Source organism: Ailuropoda melanoleuca, chromosome 12 (assembly GCF_002007445.2).
Source record: "Ailuropoda melanoleuca isolate Jingjing chromosome 12, ASM200744v2, whole genome shotgun sequence".
Taxonomy (NCBI): Eukaryota; Metazoa; Chordata; class Mammalia; order Carnivora; family Ursidae; genus Ailuropoda; species Ailuropoda melanoleuca.
Genome location: NC_048229.1, coordinates 23,186,153 through 23,209,843, shown reverse-complemented (window position 1 = coordinate 23,209,843; position 23,691 = coordinate 23,186,153). Strand labels below are relative to the sequence as shown.

Below are 23,691 nucleotides of genomic sequence, written 5' to 3'. Positions count from 1 at the left end.
TCCACTCAGGGCACTGTTTCCTCCTCCTCAATCTATACGCGGCTGTCTCCTTGCATCTTTCAGGTCTTAGCTTAAGTGCCTCTCTTTAGTGAGGCCTCTGCCTGCAGGGAGCCCTCCTTGCCACCTCCCCGCCTTGCCAACAGCCCTAGAGTCGCCTGCAGGAAGATAAGCCTGTGTCTGACTTCTCATTCACCCTGTCCATGAGGCTCCCCTTGCTCCGCATTGCTCTCCGTGTGTCCCAGCCCCCGCACCGAGGGAAGTGGGCCCCCCTGTGCTGAGCCCACTGCGGGAATATATTGTTCCTGGAGGCTTGGAAAACAGGGGTGGGGGTGGGGGATGGATTGTGGCTGCTGGCAGTGAGTTGGGGCTGGAACTGGAGGTTAGTGAGAGAAAACTGTGGGAGGAGGTTAGGGCCTCCATTCCCCCCGTGTGTAAAATGGGGATTTTAGCAGTAGGCGCCTCACAGCTCAAAGATGAGGATTACGAGTCAAGATGAAAGCAGAACCTTTCCCTGATACTTGACAGGAGATATTGGTGACCCCCATTCTCCCCGCCTCCCATTGTTATTATTGTGATTCTAACATCTGGGCTGAGGTCCTGATATTCTGCTGAAGACATTCTCTGCCCAGTTTGGAAGGAGATGACAATGATCCCAAGGTGGGCTCTACCCCCAGACCCCCCCCCAACCTTGGCCAGTTGTCCTGGGCTGGGGTCCACTGTGGTTCAATTGTTTTCCTTTTATAGATCAATGGGGCCCCCACACTTACTTGGTGGCCTCAGGGACCAGAGACTGTATGTGTGTCATTTCACGGGGACTCTACCTTGCTTTTATTTTATTTTATTTTTTTCTGTCTGGGAGCACCAACCTTATTATTATTAACTGTTTTGGTGGAGCAGTGGCCTGGCAGTGAGAAAGTCTGCTGGTCTGGACAATACAAGCGGCTGCCTTCACTCCTTGAGCTGTGTGACTTCAGGCACGGCACTGTCCCTCTCTGAGCCCCGAGCATTTTCCTTAGGCGATTTCTGAGGCTGTTTTCTACTCAGAGATTCTTGGGTTTGGAAATCAAGGGGAAATTGCCAATTGCAGAACGGATTCAGGGTTTGTGCCGGGATGTGGCTTTCTCCAGCAGGGAATGTGTGGCTTCTGGGGCCGTGTAAGTACTTGGACCTATTTGATGGCTCCAGTTTGCTAAGATAGGAGGCCTGCTGTGTGCAGGTGGGTGAATGGATGAGAAAGAAAAGAGTGAGCAGGAGAAACTTAGTTGAGGTCGGTGATTCTTAATCTTCAAGAAAATGCTCACATGGCAAATAGTTTACGTACCATTTAAAGGGGGTTTACAACTGAAACCTGGGTAAGAGATGTCTACTTGGGGGTGTCTGGGTGGCTTAGTCTGACTTGGGCTCAGGTCATGATCTCACGGTCCTGGAGTAGAGCCCGGTGTTGGGCTCCCTGCTCCCCGCTCAGATGGGAGTCTGCTTGTCCCTCTCTCTTTCCCTCTGCCCTTCCCCCAGCTCATGGTATCTCTCTCTCTCTCTCAAATAAATAAAATATTTTTTTTTAAATAAGAGAAACATCTATTTGGCAAGTTCCCACTGACTTTCGAGCACCTCTTCCAGGAAGCCTTCCCTGACTTCATCCCATGTTCCCAGTGTCTCCACGCCTTCCTTCCCGTGCTATCACTGTCTGTATCCCCCTCTCCCACAGGGGGCCAGGGACCAGGCTGGCTGTTCCCTGCATGCACTAAGTGGGTGACAGCAAATATTTTCCGAGCAGAGCTGGGGACTGGCTCCCGGAACTGGAGCAGACAAGCCTTATTTCATGGGACAATACCTGTTCAATTTTGAGTAGCTCAGAACCCGGCCGCCTCAGATGCAAACGCAGTCGCTTCCCCTCGTCGTGGGTTGATGAATAGTTGCGAAGACATGGGGATCATCTGTAAATTATTCTGCCACCCGGGAGGGGCTGGGCCGGAGGGGAAGGGCATTCAAGGAGGCGGCCTCACGAGGCTCTTCTCTTCTCATACTCCTGCCTGTCACAGCTGGAGCAGAGTGAAGCCAAGTGTGAGGACGCTTTGAAGACGCAGAAGGCATTGACCACGGACCTGGAGAACATGCACAGCGAGCTGGAGAACATGACCAGGAGCAAGAGCCTGGTACCTGTCCCTTCCAGGAACTGTGGGGCCCCAGGCCAGTGCAGGGCTCGGGGGACTAGCGCAGGCCCACTGTGTGCTCAGCGCTGTAAGAGGGACCAAGGGTACTTACTGGGAACTTCCTGGGTCAACACTCTGAGAGCACAGACATCCTCCTATGAGCTGAGCATTTTAAAGGTATAAGGGCATATATGATGGTCAACTATGTGCTCACCTTTGCAAAGGTAGGCGAGGAAACGTATTGTAGACCTAATGTGTGCTCAGGACTGTGGGGATGTGTTCAGTAGGAGCCTATTGTTTGCTCAGCACCCTACACGGGAACGAAAATGTCTAGAGTGTGCCCACGGTGTGCTCACCACTGTAAGTGGTTCCCAGGCACCTGTTATGGTCCTACTGTGTGCTCACTGCCATTACAGGGGACTCGATTATTATCATTGGGCTACTGTGGGTTCATTCTTATAAGTGGAGACAAGAGTGTCTCTCAGGGGCCCACTTAGGCTCACTCCTATAAGGGACCCAGCCATCTATTCAGAACCTACTATGTGCTCGCCACTGAATGGGGGGAAATGAACATATATTATGAATCTAATATACTGGTGAAAATTGGGTGTGCGTTTCTAAGTCACCTGTCTGTGCATACAAGGTGGGCTTAAATTTTTTACTCCACATGTGAAATCCTAAAATCAAGGTATAGGCACAGATTTATAGGCAGAAGCTTGCCTCAAGATCCCTATTGGACCTTTTGTTCCGGATTTTGTTGGACCAGATTAAGAGGAATTTGCCCACACACATACACACACACACACACACCCCATGCCATGACACACCCATGACCCTCATCTGACACACCCACAGGCGACGCCCCCCACCACTTTGCTCTTGGTGAGGCCCCTGCTGTCCCCTTCCGCCACACCCTTCTGGCTCTGCCCCCACCCTTGTCCTGCCCCGCCCCCAGGTGGATGAGCAGCTGTACCGGCTACAGTTGGAGAGAGCAGATCTGCTGAAACACATCGATGAGGACCAGGATGACCTGAACGACCTCATGCAGAAGCACAAAGACCTCATTGCTCAGGTAGTGATGGAGAGCGGAAGAAGGCTCGGAGCCTCGGGCCGGGCAGGTGCCGGAGGTCGAGAAGGGTTGTGGTTGGGCCGATCTCTGGCCTTAGGACCTGGGAGGGATAAATGCCACAAGGATAGCCAGGAACGATGAAATTTCACGCGATCCGAATGGAGGAGGGAGTCCCCTTCAGATGGGTGTGCATTCCTGGAAGACTTCTTCACCAGGAAAAATTTTGATTTCTGTATGCATACATCCACACGTCCACCCACCCACATACCCTTCTAACTACCCATCAAAATATTCAGCCATCCGCCAGTCATCTGCTCATCTGTCCACCCATTCACCTGTCCTCATTTTTATCCACCCAGATACCACATCTTTCCACCTATCCCCCCACCTTCCCACCCAGCCACTCACCTATCCACCCATCTATCCATCCATCCTTCCATCTATTCATCTGCCTCTCCATCCATGTCTATATCCATTCATTTACTGAATATTTACTGTGTTCCCACCATGCATTAGGTGCTGTGTGAAATGCCAAGGACACTGGGTTGAGAAAAGCTCATCCCATCCCTGCGTTCATGTGCGGTTTCACGGGCTGGACAGAGCTTCTCACATAATCACCCAGAACAGAGGAGCGCTTGCAAAATGAGCTTAGGGTCCAGAAAGGAAATGAACACGAATCTTGACCTAGGTTGGAGGTCAGGGAGGGCTTCCCTGAGGAGGTGGCTCTCAGATGGAGATCTGAATGAGGAATAGGAGTGAATTAGGTTGGGTGGAATAGTGAGGGTTGCAGGAAGTCCTCCAGGCAGAAGGAATAGCATGTATAAAGAGCCCAAGAAGGCACATTTGAGAGGCTGGAAGGAGGCCAATGAGGGGGGGCGTGGCCCTAAGATGAGCTTGGTGAGGCCAGCAGAGCAGGGCCAGATCAGGGGCTCGTAGGCTGAGATGACTTTGGATTTTATTTTATGTGTGATGAGAATCATTGGCAAGGTTTTTAGGGGCCAGAGCAGGAGGGAGAGGGTCAGCTGGCTTGTACTGGAGAGGCGGAGTGGACATGGGTGGGCGGCCGGACCCAGGACACGGTCACAAGGCTCGGTGGTAGGATGGAGCACAGCAGAGACCTTGGGGTAGAGCCGACAGATGAGTGAGGGGGATCCCTGGCAGGCTTCCCATAACGGGGGAGAGCAGTTCCCTCCAGGAGTAAGGAGCGTGTTCCCCACGTTGCACCCCAGAGGGGATCCCTGGTACATTGTCTGCCAGCCTTCAAATGCATCCTCCAGAGACAGGATCTGGGGGAATTTCTGCCAAACAAGGAATAATGATAACAAAAAGAACCAATTACAGCCTCGACATTAGAACAGCCATCACAGAAATGGCCTATGCCATCTTCTGCCTTCATGACTCACACTTATTTTGGGTCAAAGGGAACTTTCTGCATTCGATCAATTACAAAGGCAGTATACTCGTATGTGTGTTACAAATAATTTACTTAATAAAGACGTGTGGAAAATAGAAAGCGAGGGGCCCTCCTGCCCGCTGGAATCCCTCTCTTCGGAGATGATCACACTTAACAGCGTGGTTCTACTTTCTTTAAGGACCTTTAGAGTCTCCACTGCCTCCCTTCATCTCTGAACAAACTCCGTGTAGAGGAGCTAAACAGAGACTCGCAGCCCATTTTACAGATGGGCATACTGAGGTGCAGAGAAGCCAAAGCCAGTATCCAAGTCTAGAATCCCAGTCACCCGACACCCAGGGAAGAGTTCTCTTCCCTCTGCCATCTGGCCCTGGTGCCGTGGCCAGCCCATTTCTGTCTGGGCTCTCCAGAGTGTCTGATCGTGTGCTGGGCGGTTGACCAGAGCCATGGGCTTACATAACGGGAGTGACTCAGCAGACACTGAGATGGATGATGTGGGGAGGATGTGAGCAGTAACTTTCTGGAACGAGCTATTGTCACGGAGGCTCTGAGAGTCTTAGACCTCTGGGGGTGGGGGTGGGGAGACGGGCTTGCCAGCAGGAGTTTCCCAGCAAAGTCTCAGGGTGAATTTTTTTTTTTTTTTTCTTTTGGTCTCACTAGTCTGCTGCTGACATCGGGCAGATCCAAGAACTGCAACTACAGCTGGAGGAAGCCAAGAAGGAGAAGCACAGTCTTCAAGAACAAGTACGCGCTCAGAGCTGCCCTCGTGGCGGGGAGGAACGGACGGGGTCTCTCTGGGACCTCCCCGTTTGCATCCTGGGAACTGTCCCTCGTCCACCCATCCATCCGTCCACTCACTCAACTTCACTTGGGCACCAAATGAATTGAGAACAGCCCAGCAGACACACACACACACACACACACACACACACACACACACACACTGACCCTTGCTCTGGCCAGTTCAGCCTCCACACGCGCCCTGCGCAGTGAAACTCATCAGCCATTCCATGCAAGATTTTCTTCCTCTGAGAAACGTTTCCAAGGAGAAAGGCATGGTTTGGGTGAGACAAGATCCTCATCCTTTGTGAAATCTTCCTTTGAAGCCAGGGTTCCTCCAAACGCCCCTGAATTCCACTCATTAGCTAGAGGGTTGCTCTTATCCATGCAGCTCTCAGAGCTCTTCTTCAACTGTTGTGTGTGCCTGCTTAGGGTTTCCGCCGATGTGACGGTGCCTCGAGCAAAAGTCCATGGGCATGAGTAACACTAACAGCAGAAAAATAAGAGCAGTGCCAGGCCTCTGCTGGGCACTTATATGCCAGCTGCTAATTGCCCCCAATCCTCACACAACAAATGAAAGCATGAGCTCAAGGGGGAACGGGCCTGCCCAGGTACCCCCTGCTGGAAAGGGGCAGAGCCTGGCTTTGAACTCTGATGCATGTGCTTGGCTCCCAAGCCCACTCTTGGTTGCGTCCTGGGATGCCAGAGCTTGCTGATTGAAAGTCTTATGCTCGTCGCTGAAGACACACAGGAATCATCACCTCCAACCTCTGGGACCCAGGGGCAGGGGCTGGGGTGAGGGTACTGACAGTGTGTGCTTGTGCCTTGAACACATGATCACCAGAGCCAAGAAGGAGGCGGTGTGAATGGATCTGGGGCTGAGTCCCGCATGTGTCTCGATGCTGGGACTCGGGGCCAGCAGGTGGTCAATGGGCGTCTCGGGGTCCCCCCCAGCTGCAGGTGGCTCAGATGCGCATCGAGTACCTGGAGCAGTCCACCGTGGACAGAGCCATTGTCAGCAGGCAGGAGGCGGTCATCTGTGACCTGGAGAACAAGACGGAGTTCCAGAAAGTGCAGATTAAGAGATTTGAGGTATTTGTGGACATGTAAATATTACTCAGGCCGAGAGAAGTGGGGCTTTTGTGTAAGCTCTGTCCATCCTCCCATCATCCCTCCACCTGCTCATGTCTTTCTCTGGATCCGTGTTCCTTCTCCATTTCCCAACCGTGTTCCTTCCCCCCGATCCCTCCTTTCTGCCTGCTTTCGACCGCACAGTCCCACAAGTACCTATCCGTCCAGCCTACCCACCTCCATCCGTCTCCATCCACCTTCGTCCACCTCCATCCTCCTCTGTCCACCTCCATCCACAGCCATGTGCCATCACTCCATCCATCTTCCCCTTCTGTCTCTTCTTCCTTCCTTTCTCAAGTTTCTTCTCTTCCTCTGATCTTTCCCTTGCTTCAGACCTTGACCCCTCTGTCTGTCCGGGTTTTTAACCATGGAGCCAGTTCTGCCCGTCTCCATTCACCCACTCATGCACTTATGCACGCAAGGGAGGAGGCAGATGTACAAAAGAGCAGATGCTGCATTCTAGAAACATTGAGTTTTGTAGGAGATGTGGGTGAAATATATCCATAAAGACCCACAGTATGGAGAGAAGGCTGGGAGTTTTGGGAGTTGGAGGTCTTTTCAAGCTTGGCTATCAGGGAGGCCTCCAGGAGGAGGTGGCATTGCAGCTGGACCTTGAGAAGGGCAGGTAAGACATAGATGGCCTGGGGCGGGGTTTAATGATTACAGTGACTTTTAGCTCTGCGGGCCAGTGACCCAAGCCACCGCCAGTGGGCGTCACCACTGTCAAAGCTATTTCTCATTAGCCACTCCCCTGGAAGTTCCCTGCAGCCCCATGGGGCAGGTAGGATTGGCCCCACCGAATGAACTACAAGATGTCCCCAGAGAGGTCAAGTGACCTGCCCAAGATACAGCTGAGTAATGTCAGGGACACGAGTAGATGGACCCTGTTCCCTCCGCCCTGGTCGCAGGCTGTAATTTCTCTGCAGTTGGNTGTCTATATCCATTCATTTACTGAATATTTACTGTGTTCCCACCATGCATTAGGTGCTGTGTGAAATGCCAAGGACACTGGGTTGAGAAAAGCTCATCCCATCCCTGCGTTCATGTGCGGTTTCACGGGCTGGACAGAGCTTCTCACATAATCACCCAGAACAGAGGAGCGCTTGCAAAATGAGCTTAGGGTCCAGAAAGGAAATGAACACGAATCTTGACCTAGGTTGGAGGTCAGGGAGGGCTTCCCTGAGGAGGTGGCTCTCAGATGGAGATCTGAATGAGGAATAGGAGTGAATTAGGTTGGGTAGAATAGTGAGGGTTGCAGGAAGTCCTCCAGGCAGAAGGAATAGCATGTATAAAGAGCCCAAGAAGGCACATTTGAGAGGCTGGAAGGAGGCCAACGAGGGGGGCGTGGCCCTAAGATGAGCTTGGTGAGGCCAGCAGAGCAGGGCCAGATCAGGGGCTCGTAGGCTGAGATGACTTTGGATTTTATTTTATGTGTGATGAGAATCATTGGCAAGGTTTTTAGGGGCCAGAGCAGGAGGGAGAGGGTCAGCTGGCTTGTACTGGAGAGGCGGAGTGGACATGGGTGGGCGGCCGGACCCAGGACACGGTCACAAGGCTCGGTGGTAGGATGGAGCACAGCAGAGACCTTGGGGTAGAGCCGACAGATGAGTGAGGGGGATCCCTGGCAGGCTTCCCATAACGGGGGAGAGCAGTTCCCTCCAGGAGTAAGGAGCGTGTTCCCCACGTTGCACCCCAGAGGGGATCCCTGGTACATTGTCTGCCAGCCTTCAAATGCATCCTCCAGAGACAGGATCTGGGGGAATTTCTGCCAAACAAGGAATAATGATAACAAAAAGAACCAATTACAGCCTCGACATTAGAACAGCCATCACAGAAATGGCCTATGCCATCTTCTGCCTTCATGACTCACACTTATTTTGGGTCAAAGGGAACTTTCTGCATTCGATCAATTACAAAGGCAGTACACTCGTATGTGTGTTACAAATAATTTACTTAATAAAGACGTGTGGAAAATAGAAAGCGAGGGGCCCTCCTGCCCGCTGGAATCCCTCTCTTCGGAGATGATCACACTTAACAGCGTGGTTCTACTTTCTTTAAGGACCTTTAGAGTCTCCACTGCCTCCCTTCATCTCTGAACAAACTCCGTGTAGAGGAGCTAAACAGAGACTCGCAGCCCATTTTACAGATGGGCATACTGAGGTGCAGNTTTCACGGGCTGGACAGAGCTTCTCATATAATCACCCAGAACAGAGGAGCGCTTGCAAAATGAGCTTAGGGTCCAGAAAGGAAATGAACACGAATCTTGACCTAGGTTGGAGGTCAGGGAGGGCTTCCCTGAGGAGGTGGCTCTCAGATGGAGATCTGAATGAGGAATAGGAGTGAATTAGGTTGGGTAGAATAGTGAGGGTTGCAGGAAGTCCTCCAGGCAGAAGGAATAGCATGTATAAAGAGCCCAAGAAGGCACATTTGAGAGGCTGGAAGGAGGCCAATGAGGGGGGGCGTGGCCCTAAGATGAGCTTGGTGAGGCCAGCAGAGCAGGGCCAGATCAGGGGCTCGTAGGCTGAGATGACTTTGGATTTTATTTTATGTGTGATGAGAATCATTGGCAAGGTTTTTAGGGGCCAGAGCAGGAGGGAGAGGGTCAGCTGGCTTGTACTGGAGAGGCGGAGTGGACATGGGTGGGCGGCCGGACCCAGGACACGGTCACAAGGCTCGGTGGTAGGATGGAGCACAGCAGAGACCTTGGGGTAGAGCCGACAGATGAGTGAGGGGGATCCCTGGCAGGCTTCCCATAACGGGGGAGAGCAGTTCCCTCCAGGAGTAAGGAGCGTCTTCCCCACGTTGCACCCCAGAGGGGATCCCTGGTACATTGTCTGCCAGCCTTCAAATGCATCCTCCAGAGACAGGATCTGGGGGAATTTCTGCCAAACAAGGAATAATGATAACAAAAAGAACCAATTACAGCCTCGACATTAGAACAGCCATCACAGAAATGGCCTATGCCATCTTCTGCCTTTATGACTCACACTTATTTTGGGTCAAAGGGAACTTTCTGCATTCGATCAATTACAAAGGCAGTACACTCGTATGTGTGTTACAAATAATTTACTTAATAAAGACGTGTGGAAAATAGAAAGCGAGGGGCCCTCCTGCCCGCTGGAATCCCTCTCTTCGGAGATGATCACACTTAACAGCGTGGTTCTACTTTCTTTAAGGACCTTTAGAGTCTCCACTGCCTCCCTTCATCTCTGAACAAACTCCGTGTAGAGGAGCTAAACAGAGACTCGCAGCCCATTTTACAGATGGGCATACTGAGGTGCAGAGAAGCCAAAGCCAGTATCCAAGTCTAGAATCCCAGTCACCCGACACCCAGGGAAGAGTTCTCTTCCCTCTGCCATCTGGCCCTGGTGCCGTGGCCAGCCCATTTCTGTCTGGGCTCTCCAGAGTGTCTGATCGTGTGCTGGGCGGTTGACCAGAGCCATGGGCTTACATAACGGGAGTGACTCAGCAGACACTGAGATGGATGATGTGGGGAGGATGTGAGCAGTAACTTTCTGGAACGAGCTATTGTCACGGAGGCTCTGAGAGTCTTAGACCTCTGGGGGTGGGGGTGGGGAGACGGGCTTGCCAGCAGGAGTTTCCCAGCAAAGTCTCAGGGTGAATTTTTTTTTTTTTTTCTTTTGGTCTCACTAGTCTGCTGCTGACATCGGGCAGATCCAAGAACTGCAACTACAGCTGGAGGAAGCCAAGAAGGAGAAGCACAGTCTTCAAGAACAAGTACGCGCTCAGAGCTGCCCTCGTGGCAGGGAGGAACGGACGGGGTCTCTCTGGGACCTCCCCGTTTGCATCCTGGGAACTGTCCCTCGTCCACCCATCCATCCGTCCACTCACTCAACTTCACTTGGGCACCAAATGAATTGAGAACAGCCCAGCAGACACACACACACACACACACACACACACACACACACACACACTGACCCTTGCTCTGGCCAGTTCAGCCTCCACACGCGCCCTGCGCAGTGAAACTCATCAGCCATTCCATGCAAGATTTTCTTCCTCTGAGAAACGTTTCCAAGGAGAAAGGCATGGTTTGGGTGAGACAAGATCCTCATCCTTTGTGAAATCTTCCTTTGAAGCCAGGGTTCCTCCAAACGCCCCTGAATTCCACTCATTAGCTAGAGGGTTGCTCTTATCCATGCAGCTCTCAGAGCTCTTCTTCAACTGTTGTGTGTGCCTGCTTAGGGTTTCCGCCGATGTGACGGTGCCTCGAGCAAAAGTCCATGGGCATGAGTAACACTAACAGCAGAAAAATAAGAGCAGTGCCAGGCCTCTGCTGGGCACTTATATGCCAGCTGCTAATTGCCCCCAATCCTCACACAACAAATGAAAGCATGAGCTCAAGGGGGAACGGGCCTGCCCAGGTACCCCCTGCTGGAAAGGGGCAGAGCCTGGCTTTGAACTCTGATGCATGTGCTTGGCTCCCAAGCCCACTCTTGGTTGCGTCCTGGGATGCCAGAGCTTGCTGATTGAAAGTCTTATGCTCGTCGCTGAAGACACACAGGAATCATCACCTCCAACCTCTGGGACCCAGGGGCAGGGGCTGGGGTGAGGGTACTGACAGTGTGTGCTTGTGCCTTGAACACATGATCACCAGAGCCAAGAAGGAGGCGGTGTGAATGGATCTGGGGCTGAGTCCCGCATGTGTCTCGATGCTGGGACTCGGGGCCAGCAGGTGGTCAATGGGCGTCTCGGGGTCCCCCCCAGCTGCAGGTGGCTCAGATGCGCATCGAGTACCTGGAGCAGTCCACCGTGGACAGAGCCATTGTCAGCAGGCAGGAGGCGGTCATCTGTGACCTGGAGAACAAGACGGAGTTCCAGAAAGTGCAGATTAAGAGATTTGAGGTATTTGTGGACATGTAAATATTACTCAGGCCGAGAGAAGTGGGGCTTTTGTGTAAGCTCTGTCCATCCTCCCATCATCCCTCCACCTGCTCATGTCTTTCTCTGGATCCGTGTTCCTTCTCCATTTCCCAACCGTGTTCCTTCCCCCCGATCCCTCCTTTCTGCCTGCTTTCGACCGCACAGTCCCACAAGTACCTATCCGTCCAGCCTACCCACCTCCATCCGTCTCCATCCACCTTCGTCCACCTCCATCCTCCTCTGTCCACCTCCATCCACAGCCATGTGCCATCACTCCATCCATCTTCCCCTTCTGTCTCTTCTTCCTTCCTTTCTCAAGTTTCTTCTCTTCCTCTGATCTTTCCCTTGCTTCAGACCTTGACCCCTCTGTCTGTCCGGGTTTTTAACCATGGAGCCAGTTCTGCCCGTCTCCATTCACCCACTCATGCACTTATGCACGCAAGGGAGGAGGCAGATGTACAAAAGAGCAGATGCTGCATTCTAGAAACATTGAGTTTTGTAGGAGATGTGGGTGAAATATATCCATAAAGACCCACAGTATGGAGAGAAGGCTGGGAGTTTTGGGAGTTGGAGGTCTTTTCAAGCTTGGCTATCAGGGAGGCCTCCAGGAGGAGGTGGCATTGCAGCTGGACCTTGAGAAGGGCAGGTAAGACATAGATGGCCTGGGGCGGGGTTTAATGATTACAGTGACTTTTAGCTCTGCGGGCCAGTGACCCAAGCCACCGCCAGTGGGCGTCACCACTGTCAAAGCTATTTCTCATTAGCCACTCCCCTGGAAGTTCCCTGCAGCCCCATGGGGCAGGTAGGATTGGCCCCACCGAATGAACTACAAGATGTCCCCAGAGAGGTCAAGTGACCTGCCCAAGATACAGCTGAGTAATGTCAGGGACACGAGTAGATGGACCCTGTTCCCTCCGCCCTGGTCGCAGGCTGTAATTTCTCTGCAGTTGGCTGGCTTAGCCCCGGGATGATGGTGCATCTAGAAATGGGAGGCTGCATTCCTCACTTGGGAACATTCTCCCAATCCCCTGTTGGACGTTTTGTCTCTAAGAAGGATGCTTTATAGGAAGAACAGAGAAAGATCCTTCTTTGCCTTGACCCTTAGTGCTTCTTGGAATTGCTCAAGGGATCCCTCAAGGCATAATTGTCTCTGCAGATCACCATGGAACTTTGATCTACTGCATTTTAAGTGTGCGTAAGGTTGGGCTCTATCAGATTTTTTGTTTGTTTTTTTAGCTTAATTCTAGCATAGTCAAGTGATAGCAGAGAAGAAAATAAAATTACGATTACAAAAAAAAAAACAACTTTCAGTGGCAGATTCTTTTTTTTTTTTTTAAAGATTTTTTTTTTTTAATTTATTGGACAGAGATAGAGACAGCCAGTGAGAGAGGGAACACAAGCAGGGGGAGTGGGAGAGGAAGAAGCAGGCTCATAGCAGAGGAGCCTGATGTGGGGCTCGATCCCGGAACGCCAGGATCACGCCCTGAGCCGAAGGCAGATGCTTAACCGCTGTGCCACCCAGGCGCCCCTCAGTCGCAGATTCTATATCCAAATTCACTTTCGCCCCTCTGCCATCATGATTTGAATGTAGTAGAATCCGGGGTCCTNCAGTGGCAGATTCTATATCCAAATTCACTTTCGCCCCTCTGCCATCATGATTTGAATGTAGTAGAATCCGGGGTCCTTGAGATGAGGTGCCTTGGGGACACCGTTTGAGAACTGCTCTTCTTCCTTTTAACCTCCCTGCTGCCCTTTGAAATTGTTGCTAAACTCCATTTGAAAGGCGAAGGGCAATTGAATAGTAAAGCTTTTCTTTTAGACCATTATTCAGTCTCTGATCTGGAGAGGGGCTCAGAGTCTTGAGCAAGAGCCTGAAATATTCATGCGGGCTCAGTTTTAGGTCAACACTCGAGTATTTGCCCATCAGAATCGATTGGCTCCGGGCTTGTTGGCCAACTAATGAATTCTGCAGAACAGCACTTGGGTTTGTTTTCTGTAGCAATCGTGATGCCCACAGCTCCTTTCCCTCTACGGTTTCCTTGTGTCCTCTTGGCTTCTCCCCGCAGAAAAGGGAAAATGCCATGGAACATTAGAGCTGAGGCTCATTTATGGAAGATTATCTGATCAAACCTCCTCGTTTTACAAATCGGGAACCCAAAACCCATGCTGGGGAAGGGGTTGATTTCCCAACATGGTGTGCTCCCCACTGCACAGATTCATAAAATGATGAGGGCTGCTATAAATATTCATAAATCCCAATGCTTATCTAGAATGTTCGGTGTGCCAGGCACTGAGCTAAGCCTTCTGCGGAACTTAACATTTTCAATTCTGACAGCGTCCGGGGGTCATCAATACTATCATCATTCCTGTCTCTCAGAGAGGTTAAATAACCTGCCCAAGGTCACACAGCCCGGAAGAGGTAGTGGTGAGGATTGAACCTAGAGCATATTCAAAGCCAGGGTGCCCATCTGTACGGTTGGCTGCCTCTCGGTCTAGCTGTTATATTGGCTAGGTTTTTACAGTCTTCATTTCTTTTTTTTTCTTTTTTTTTTTAAAGATTTTATTTATTTATTTGACAGACATAGAGACAGCCAGCGAGAGAAGGAACACAAGCAGGGGGAGTGGGAGAGGAAGAAGCAGGCTCATAGCAGAGGAGCCTGATGTGGGGCTTGATCCCGGAACGCCGGGTTCACACCCTGAGCCAAAGGCAGACGCTTAACCGCTGTGCCACCCAGGCGCCCCTACAGTCTTCATTTCTGTATCAGAAATCAGGATCGCCATCCTGACGATCTTATACAAACGCACAGAGACTCAGCACGGGATTTCTCTGCCAGGAGCCCCCTGTCTCCTGCCCCTGGCCTTTGATAACAAGACGGATGTGTGCTCTCCGCTCCGACTCCAGGTCCTGGTGATCCGGCTTCGCGACAGTCTGATCAAGATGGGCGAGGAGCTCACGCAGGCGGTCAAGTCCGAGTCCCAGCAACGCGAGAGCAGCCAGTATTACCAGCGGCGCCTGGAGGAGCTGAAGGCGGACATGGAAGAGCTCGTGCAGCGGGAGGCCGAGGCCAGCCGCAGGTGCATGGAGCTGGTAAGTGCTGTCCCCAAGGCTGGGGCTCATCTGATGGAGGGTTTCTGAATGGGAGCCTCCTGCGGGGCTGCTCTCTGGGGCCTTTGGGAAGCAGGGAGAAACCAGAAGGGGTTGGGCAGAGAAACGATGCTGCCATTGGCTGCAGACTCAGGGGGCGGGCCCAAAGTGGACCAATGGCATTCACTGCTGCTGGATGGCCGCCCAGCACGTGTGCATTTGATTACAGACTTCATTTTCCTGCCTCATGCGTCGCTCCAAAGGCAGGGCAGTCTCGTGGGAAGAGAAAGGAACCAGCGTTGATCAAATGTACACCTTGCATGGGGTCTTACCATCCGTATCGTAAAATCCTCTTAACAACCCTGTAAAGTTAGAGATGGGGAAACTGAGGCAAGGGCCATCAACATACCAAATTGAGGCTCCGAGTGGTACATTCACTTGCCCACCGCTACCCACTGGGAAGAATTTGAACCCAGGCCAGTCCAACTCTGTAATCTGTGCTTTTATCGACTAAGCCATGCTTTGCTCCCTTGCATGGTCCAGGCAACACTTAAAAATCTGTTTCCCATCAGGACAGGGAAAAAAAAGTAAAATAATAAAAAAATAAAAATAAAGAAAATATAGAGTTTGACATTTTACTACATTTCATAGGGAAGAAAAAGGCAGGAAAAAGATAAAAATGTGTTTCCTGTCCAGTGGGAAGATCTCCCCCATCACACACTGTATTTTTCTGCGGACAGTTTCCTGCAGGGATCACAGGGCCTCTGAGAGAGCTGGCTCCTCCTTTTCCCCCGTGAGGTCCGATATCCCTGAGACTCCAGGTTTCTGCTTCCGTGACCTGGGAGACATCTGTCACCCCCTTTGCCCACCACCAGAGAACCTTCACTGAGACAATCCAGCACCCGCCAAGGCATGGCCAGAAGGTCTCTAAATCACAGTCTTTCTCTCCTTCCCGCCCTGTCCACTCTGGTTTTGTGACGGGTCTCACCAACTTGTCTGCCTGCAGCAAGTGTAATTCTCGGGCCACTGCCTGACACAGCCAGGGCCCCTCTCATCAGTTTTGCCCTTGACAAGCCATCTGCGTGGCTGTCATGTGGGGGGAGGTGAGGCTCTGCACAGAGACCCAGGTTCCCAGACAAAGTCCAAGTGCCATGACTGGCAGTTTCTCCACCTCCCATGGATAGGGAGAGAGAAAGGCTCTTTCCTCCAGTTGACAGGATGGCTTCCTCATTCACCAGCCCTGTTTCTCATGCAGCCGGGGTCCCCTCCCACCCGCTCTGGCTAGGAGCGAGAGAACATCCCAGCCCGTCTCCTCTGATGTCTTCTTTAACTGGCCAGACACCCAGGCGTGCCGGCCAGATCAAACAGTGGCTTTTTCTTCTTTTCTTTGTTCTTTTCTCCCTCTCTCTCCTCTCCTTCCTCCCCTTCTCCCTTTTCTTTCCTATCCCCACTTCCAGGGACGGGTTAAGATCTTTAAAGGCCCTGAAATACTGAAAAGATTATAGAGCAACCCTCATATAGGAATCAAAAGAAAAACAAAAAAACTATAAAACACAAAGCTTGTGTGTATGGTGACACAAGACCTGCATCATTCTCTGCTTTGATTGCAAGGTGCTGCAGAAGTTTACTGAGACTGAACTCTTCCCTTTATTTTGGCACATCTGTGCTTGTGTGGTATAGTTTCTAGGGTTGCCTTAACAAGGTAACACAAACTGGGTGGCTTAAAGCAACAGAAATTTATTCTCTCACAGAATAAATTTGATTGAAGGTCAGGAGTCTGAAACCAAGGTGTGGGCAGCACCACCCTCCCACCGAAGGCTCCAGGGGCGAATCCTTCTCTGTCTTTCCAAATTCTGGGGGCTCCAGGCATTCCTTGGCTTGTGGTCACGTCTCTCCAGTGTCTCCCTTTGTTACATGTAGTTGTTGTCTCTGCGTCTGTGTGTCTCAAATACCCCTCTGCCTTTTTCTTATAAGGGTACCTATAATTGAATTTCAGGGTTCGCCCTGAATCCAGGTGGATTTTATCTTGAGAGCCTTACCTTAATTATATCCATTAAGACACTTTTTTTTTTCCAAATAAGGTCACATTGACAGGTTCTAGGAGGCTTTTTGGTTTTAGGGACCACCCTTCAACCCACTGCAACAAAGGAGGGCATGTTTCTGCCTAGCTGGTGTTCGGCAATGGTCATGCACCTCTTGTTTCTTCAGTGCCTTTGTGGATTAACAAGGCTCAGAGGGTCAATGTCAGGCTGGCCGGCCCTTCCTGATAGTGGATATCCCACACTCACCAACCTATTTGCCCTCAAATACACCCCTTGCCCCTGGGCCTGGGATATTTCCACTGGGAGAAGAGAGGATGTCCTCTTTTCTCGTATGATTTGTTCACTCATTCATTCATCAATTGTTTATTCAACACCACCTATGGGCATGGCGCAGGGATGGGCATTGGTGGGGGGGGCGGCAAGGAATCATAAAGCCCCTGCTTTGTAGAAGCTCGCAGCGTGGACCAAATGCAGCTCAGTGGGAGCGCCCCATTGCTGAGCGCCCCGCCCCCCACCATCAGTGTGGCATCCTGGTACTTCCCCAGGCTTCTCGGGTGGGATCTCACCTCTCCAGGTTCACGTCCATGCCACCAATCAGCTTCCTCCATCCCCTGCAAGACAAGACGACAGCCACTCCATGCCATGTGCACTTTAATAAATTTTACCAAAAGCCTGCAAGGCAGTCAGCATTCTGGTCCTTTCTTTCATGAGCTGTGTATCCTCAGTTTTTCCCACGGGCCATGCCCGGTGCTCAGTGTTGGGGATCCATCAAGAAACAAGACACATCTTTGCCCTCAAGGAGCTCACGCCGAATGGAGAGATATCGCCAAGGCTGTTATTTGTGTATTTTATACATTTCTCTGTGATGGGCGCTCAGAGCATTCGCAGACAAGCAAGGTGTCTGTGCAGCAGGGTTTGGGGGATTTTAGAAGACCAGCTGACACCATGGCCACTGTCGTCACTAGCCATTTCTTTGAGTAAAGCATTGTCCCTTTCACTTTCCATGTTTTAAGTTCAAATCTCCCTGGGAGGGATAGGATGAATTTTCTAACTCCCCGTTCTAAGCATGTGTGCATTCATTCATTCATTCATTCATTGCTTAGGCCCTTTGCAGACGTGGTTTTCTTTCACGTTGATACCAAGCCCAGCAGGTAGGGAATGTGGAGGGGTAGACACATGAGGGGCTTGGCCCAGGGCTGCAGCTTTGGGAGTGGCGGAGGTGAGATGGGTGTCCCCATGTGTCCAGCTCTAAAGCTGTCACCATGACACCACCCTGCCCTTTCAGCCCAATCCTGCTGAAAAATGGCTCTGTTGTGGGAGACCCCAGAAAAGATCCGCCGGGCCCCAGTGAGAAGCAGGAAGGATGTTGATGGATCTCCCTTTCGTGTTCCCTTCCGCCTGTCCCAGACTGTGCCATTTGTCACTGTTGGTGTTGGTTTAAAGGGCTGCGAGTTGTTTCGTGTGAATGATTCACACCCTAGCTGGCGCACCGGCGCGGTCAGGATCAGGATCAATTACCCCGCCGATGGAACTTCTCTTCCCGGAAAAAAGAAAAATGAGGTTTTGCCATTGATTTTAGTAAATGTACTATTCCTGGTTACTCCAGGAGCCATTATGGAGAAAAAGAATATTCTGGCTCGAAATCATTCAAGTCCCTTTGTCCTGGGAGCGATGAGAGAGCTCATCTGTGGATTTATGTCCTGTTGTTTTTAGTTACAGAGCCCAGGGGGAACCACCTCAGCTCCAGGACAGGGTAACCGAGGGAGGTCAAGGGCAGCTGGAAGAGCCGATGGCGACAGGAAGCCTTACCCTCTGCCTGCTTTCCACCAGATACACCCGATCTGGAGGCCGAACCTGTTGGGTTTACCCTCCAGCACCTTGGCCTGACTCTGTACCCTCAACTGTCCCCCGAGCCAGGTGTCTTTTTCAAGAGCTTCCCAGGCCTTGAAAAATGTACATTGGACTTCTGCTTACTCGTAGCACACCACCCAGTGACCCAGGCTAGAAATCCCAGTGGCCTGTCTCTCTCTGGCTCACACAGATTAATGGACAGCTCTGCTGTTTTACCCTATTTGGGTATTTTAAAAATCCATCCCTCCCATCCTCCCATCCTTGCTTCCTTTGTTTTTAATTAAGACCCATCCCCTCTGGTTTGGGGCTCTGCAATTACCTTCCAACTTGTCTCCCCACTCTCCCTCCACTCTGGCTCTTCCTTGCAGAAGATCTTTCCAGAAGGGACACGTCTTACTGGGTTACTCTTCTTGCTAAGAAATCTTCCATGGCTCCCCACTGCCTTCAGAACTACATCCCGGCTCCTTCCCAGAACCTCTGAGATCTAGCCTCTGTAGATCCTTCTGCCTTTGGCTGCCGGCCTCTTATCACCTTGCGTGTTCTACTCAAGCATGAAAGGACCCAACACCGTGTTGTTTCTTGACTCACCGTCTTTGTTCCCATGCACCCCTCTGCCTGCCTACTCAACCTTCAAACTCAAGTCAGGTCCCACCTCCAGGAAGCCCTTACTGTTATCCCACCCCTTACTAGGTGAAGCACCTCCTTTGTCTTCCCACTTCCCCCTGTGTTCACCCCATCATGCAGACACGAATGGCCCAGCAGGAACTGTGCCTTTGGAGATCTCAAGATCAAGAGGAGGAGATGCGGGTGCCCCTAACTGATTCTGATACAAAATGGGACGTGTGGGCGGAGGAGGAATTGGGTTGGTGTAACCAGGAGACGTGGAGAAGAGCACGTGGAGGGTGCATCATGTGGGTGTCTTGAATGACAAGGCAGTATTGGTGGGCAGCTTGGGAGGAGCGGTTGTTCAATCCTGTTCAACGTGGCCTCTTCACACCTGCGTTCCGCAAGTGTCTAGCGAATGCATGCTGTGTTTAGGCAATGTCCGGGTTTCCAGAAGGGCAGAGACACACCACAGATAGGAACATAAATGCTGACTCTTCACCTTCCCTTCCTCTCTTTTCCTTCTCTCTCATTGCAGCTCCTCTGCTGAATGCCAGCTGCAGAATCCCTTCCTCACACCCCACAACTGCTCTCTCTCATTGCAGCTCCTCCACTGAATGCCAGCTGCAGAATCCCTTCCTCACACCCCACACCAGCTCTCCCCTGCTGCTGCCCTGGCCCTTCCTCAGCTCCCACCTGTCTGCCACCTGTGTAGGTGCAGACATGTCACCTCTTTTTCTCTTTTTCTCTCTCACTCCCCCAAATTGCTTTGACCCGTGTATGTGGGTGGAGGGAGGATGCACAGCTCCTTGGGGTCACAGTAACAAATTACCAAACACTGGTTGTCTTAAAACAATGCAAATTTACCATTTCACAGCTCTGGGGGCCAGAGTCAGAAATCAAGGTGTCTGCAGGGTCCCTCTGGAGGCCCTAGGGGAGAATGTTTTCTTCCTCATACAATTTCTGGTGGCTCCTGGTGGCTCAAATTGGCTGTGGCAGCATAACTTGAATGTCTGCCTCTGTGTCCACATGGACTTCTTTCCCTCCTCTGCCTCTATGTCCTCTGTTGTTCTTATAAGAACACCCGTCATTGGATTTAGGACCCACCCTAATCCCGTATGACCTCATCTTGACTAATTACATCTGCAAAAACCCTGTTTGCAAAAAACCCCAACCAAACAAACAAAAAAACAAAAGTCATGTTCTGAGGTTCCCAGGGAATATGAATTTTGGGGAGACACTCTTCAGCTCCCTTACGGGGCAGTAGAAAGAGCACTGGACTTGGAGTCAGAGAGCTTGGGCAGCTAAGTTAACATGGCAGGACCTCAGTTTCACCATCTATACAATGGGAAGGGGTGGATATAATGCAGCCGATCTCACTGGGTGGCAGTGAGGATCCAATGGGATGATTTACCTGCAAGTGCCCGGTGATAGCACACAGTAGGGACTTAATAGACATCACACTGTTTTCTTTCTCCTCTCATCTCTCACTCCTCCTCTGACTCTGATTCTTTTTCTACTTAAACTTTATCCTAAACCCACCGGCTCCACTTCCCCATTCCATCCCATGCCCATGATGGTTGGTGGTAGTGATGTCGGGGGCACTTAGTGCTCGTATACCACGGATGGTGTGCTGGGCCTTGGGCTAAGCATTTCCGTGGGTTCTCGCATTCCAGCCTCTCCTTTTGAGCAAATTATCCCCATTTTACCAATGAAGGAACTAAGAGCCAGACAGCCTAAGCTACTCCTCCAAAGTCACATTCCCAGCAAGTGGTAGAATTTGAACCCAGGTCTGACCAACTCAAACCTCCTCTCCTACTCAGTAAGTTTTAAACACAGAGTATCTCCTCATTTGAGTATTTTTCTTCACTGAGTCGTAAAAAGGAATCTTGATTCTGATTCTGTAGTATAGGCTTTATTGACTTTGGGTGTTGGACAGTTGTCTGTTGGGGGGCTGGCTTGTGCCTTGCAGGATATTTCCCAGCCTCCCCGGCTTCTTCTACCCACTAGATGCCAGAACAGCCCCCTCCCCCAACTCCAAGTCATCACAATCAGAAATCTCTCCAGACCTTGGCAAAGGTGCCCTGGGAAGCAAAAGCATCCCCACTGCTCTCACGTGACCCTCACGGTAACTCTAAAGGCAAGGCTCACGGTACTCCCCACTTTACAGGTGACCCAACAGGCTTCGGGGGGTGATGTGATGTACCCAGGGTCGCAGAAAATCTGGAGGAGGGGGCTTGCACATGAGGAGGAGAGGAATTCAAGGACAGGAGGAGGAGGGCAGCTTCACCCCTGCACTCAAAGGGAAAAGACAGGAGTGATGCCAGTAAAACCCAGTCCCAACTTTAGGCCCGCCCTGGAGGCGGCTTCCCAGCAGAACCGAATTCTGAGTGGAATGGAAGGCCTTGCTGCAGACTGTGTACTTTTAATAATGTTTAAGTAAAACATGGGAGCATAGGTGTGATCTCCTCACTGAGCCTGGCTTGTCAGCTGCCCGGGCAAAATCATAAATAGTTAATAGACAACCGCTTACGGCTCTACTTCTGTTAAATCCAGCATCAATTATATATGGCCCATGAATTATTGACTGGGTGTTACTTGGGGGCGTATTTTCCACCTTTGGGGTGGTGGGGAGGGAAAAGAAGGTGAGGCCCGAAACAGACGATGGGCTAGCCATGTGGGTCTTGGCTCTCTTCAGAACTTGGGGGAGGCGTTTTCCCTGCTCCCCATAAGGAGACCTCCCCTTGATGTCACTGAGAGGTTGGAGTGAATTTGGATCCGGGTCGGCGCTCCCAGGAGAAAAGCTTGGGCCAGTCGTGAGCTCGTAAGAGTTTAACAACGAGCTTTCCAGAGTAGGTGAGTCCCGGTGTGTCTTGTTCTCAATTCTCCCACCAGGGCTGATTGCAAGCTAACAACATGATGTCACTGAACGTGGAATTGGGAGGCCACCCTCCATGTAGGATAGACACCCAACACTTTAAAACCACGGATGATAGTAAAATGGTGCTAAAATAATTAGGAAGCAATGCATTTTGAGTATGTGGTTACTTTTGTTTTTAATATGATTTATTGGCGTATAAGTTTGTACCGTTTAATTCTTAATGGTAGTCGTGTTGGACAACCGGCCTGCAAAGTTCTGGAAAATTCAGCAGCGGGCTTGTGCACGCTGGTAGGAGCCCCTTCCAACACACAGTTGCTTGGAGTCTCCTTGGGCTGGGGTCATCATGTCCCAGTTAGGAGGTCGTGGTGTCGAGTGGAAAGAGTCCAAAGGATCTTAAATCAAACTTCATCATTCATGGACTCTTTTAAGCGAAGTGACTTCACCGTCAGAACTCTGTCATCAGAAGGACTTCCTTAGCCTCATATATCAAATGGGTCTGATCCCGTCTACTCTTTTCCGAGTGGTTCGCCCCATGTTTAGCTCCTCAGTCATGCCAGCTCCTTCGTCTTTCCCTCTTGTCCACCACTTCCCGTTGCCTCCTCCTGTCTTCTGACAATCTGACCATATCTGGTAAGGACCTTTAGTTTTCACGTTCACTCTTGTTTTCTCTTGTTGGGTTTCTTGGCCACCCGAAGACCCCTATTTCCAAACTGTGGTTGGGAACACAGCCCCCTCCCACCACTTCGCCTGGAGGCGTTCACCAAAGCCCAAGTTAAGGGTTTCCTTTAAAAAACAAAAACAACATCAGCGAAAACTCTCTGTGTTTTCCTCCTGCAAATGACTGTGAACTTCAGAGCATAAAGATGAATTATTTTGGCTGGGAACTGAAGTATTTAAAAAGGCATTCCATATGGAGGGCATTTGGGGCCATGAGCAGGGTGTAAATAATACCTTTTATGGCTCTCCTGACGGGGGAGATAGCTCTCCTAATTACCGTCCCGTTATCTCAGCGTGATCCAAAATGGCCCGTTATAAACTCCCCGTTCAGACTGCTTCGCTTCCACCCATCGTGGGCTCCTGCATTCTCGGTGAGGTGGCAGGGGGAGATGTGGGTGTTTCTATCACTGCCCCTTTCCAGGCACCACGGGCTCCTGTCTCCCCACAAAGGTTTCTCTACAAAAGAAACTTGGTCCTCAAAAGAATGTGAGACCCCATGCCACTAGCCTCAGACACGTTTCTGGGATGGAATTTTTCCAAGCTATCTTTATCCCAAACGATGAATGTGCTTGTCTCAGTTCAAGAGGTGGTTATCGTCTAATGAAATGAGTTTCTTTGCGTCTGCCTCTGAGATGAGATATCTTGATAATAAAATCTATTACCGAAAGCCTACCTAGGAATAATTGGGTCTATTACTCCCTGACTTGTGGCTTTGTTTCTGCATTGAGAACAGGCTCTCCTGTAATTAATCAGAATTTAAAGTTGCTAATACCAATTACAAATAATGCATCGAGTGTTGAGATGGTGAGCAGAAGAGTGGATACTAATCTTGTCCCCTGAGAATTCGCGCTTGAACTTTTGTCACTTCAAGACTTGCTGGAAATTAGAGTAACTTAACTGCTCAAAGTTAATTATGTTAAAAAGGAAGGGGGGCAGGTGTTGATCGAATGTTGCAGGTGTACATTAAATTATTCAAATAGTTCCAATTCAAATCGGTTAGATGAGATTATGCTTCACTTAATTGCATGTCAGAGAGGCTCGGTAAGGTTAATCTTCACGATCGAAAGCAGGATCATTGACACGGTTA

At 50.8% G+C, this 23,691-nt stretch overlaps 1 protein-coding gene across 1 annotated transcript in view; it reads left to right on the top strand.

The window, feature by feature from the left end:
* MYO18B (myosin XVIIIB) overlaps positions 1–23,691 on the top strand; it is a 246,829-nt gene that overhangs the window by 158,714 nt on the left and 64,424 nt on the right. The window contains exons 34-38 of the mRNA XM_034638624.1: positions 2,040–2,153; positions 3,106–3,222; positions 5,291–5,374; positions 6,365–6,502; positions 14,328–14,513. Of these exons, the coding sequence (XP_034494515.1) occupies positions 2,040–2,153; positions 3,106–3,222; positions 5,291–5,374; positions 6,365–6,502; positions 14,328–14,513 (639 nt within the window). The remainder of the gene's footprint in view (positions 1–2,039; positions 2,154–3,105; positions 3,223–5,290; positions 5,375–6,364; positions 6,503–14,327; positions 14,514–23,691) is intronic.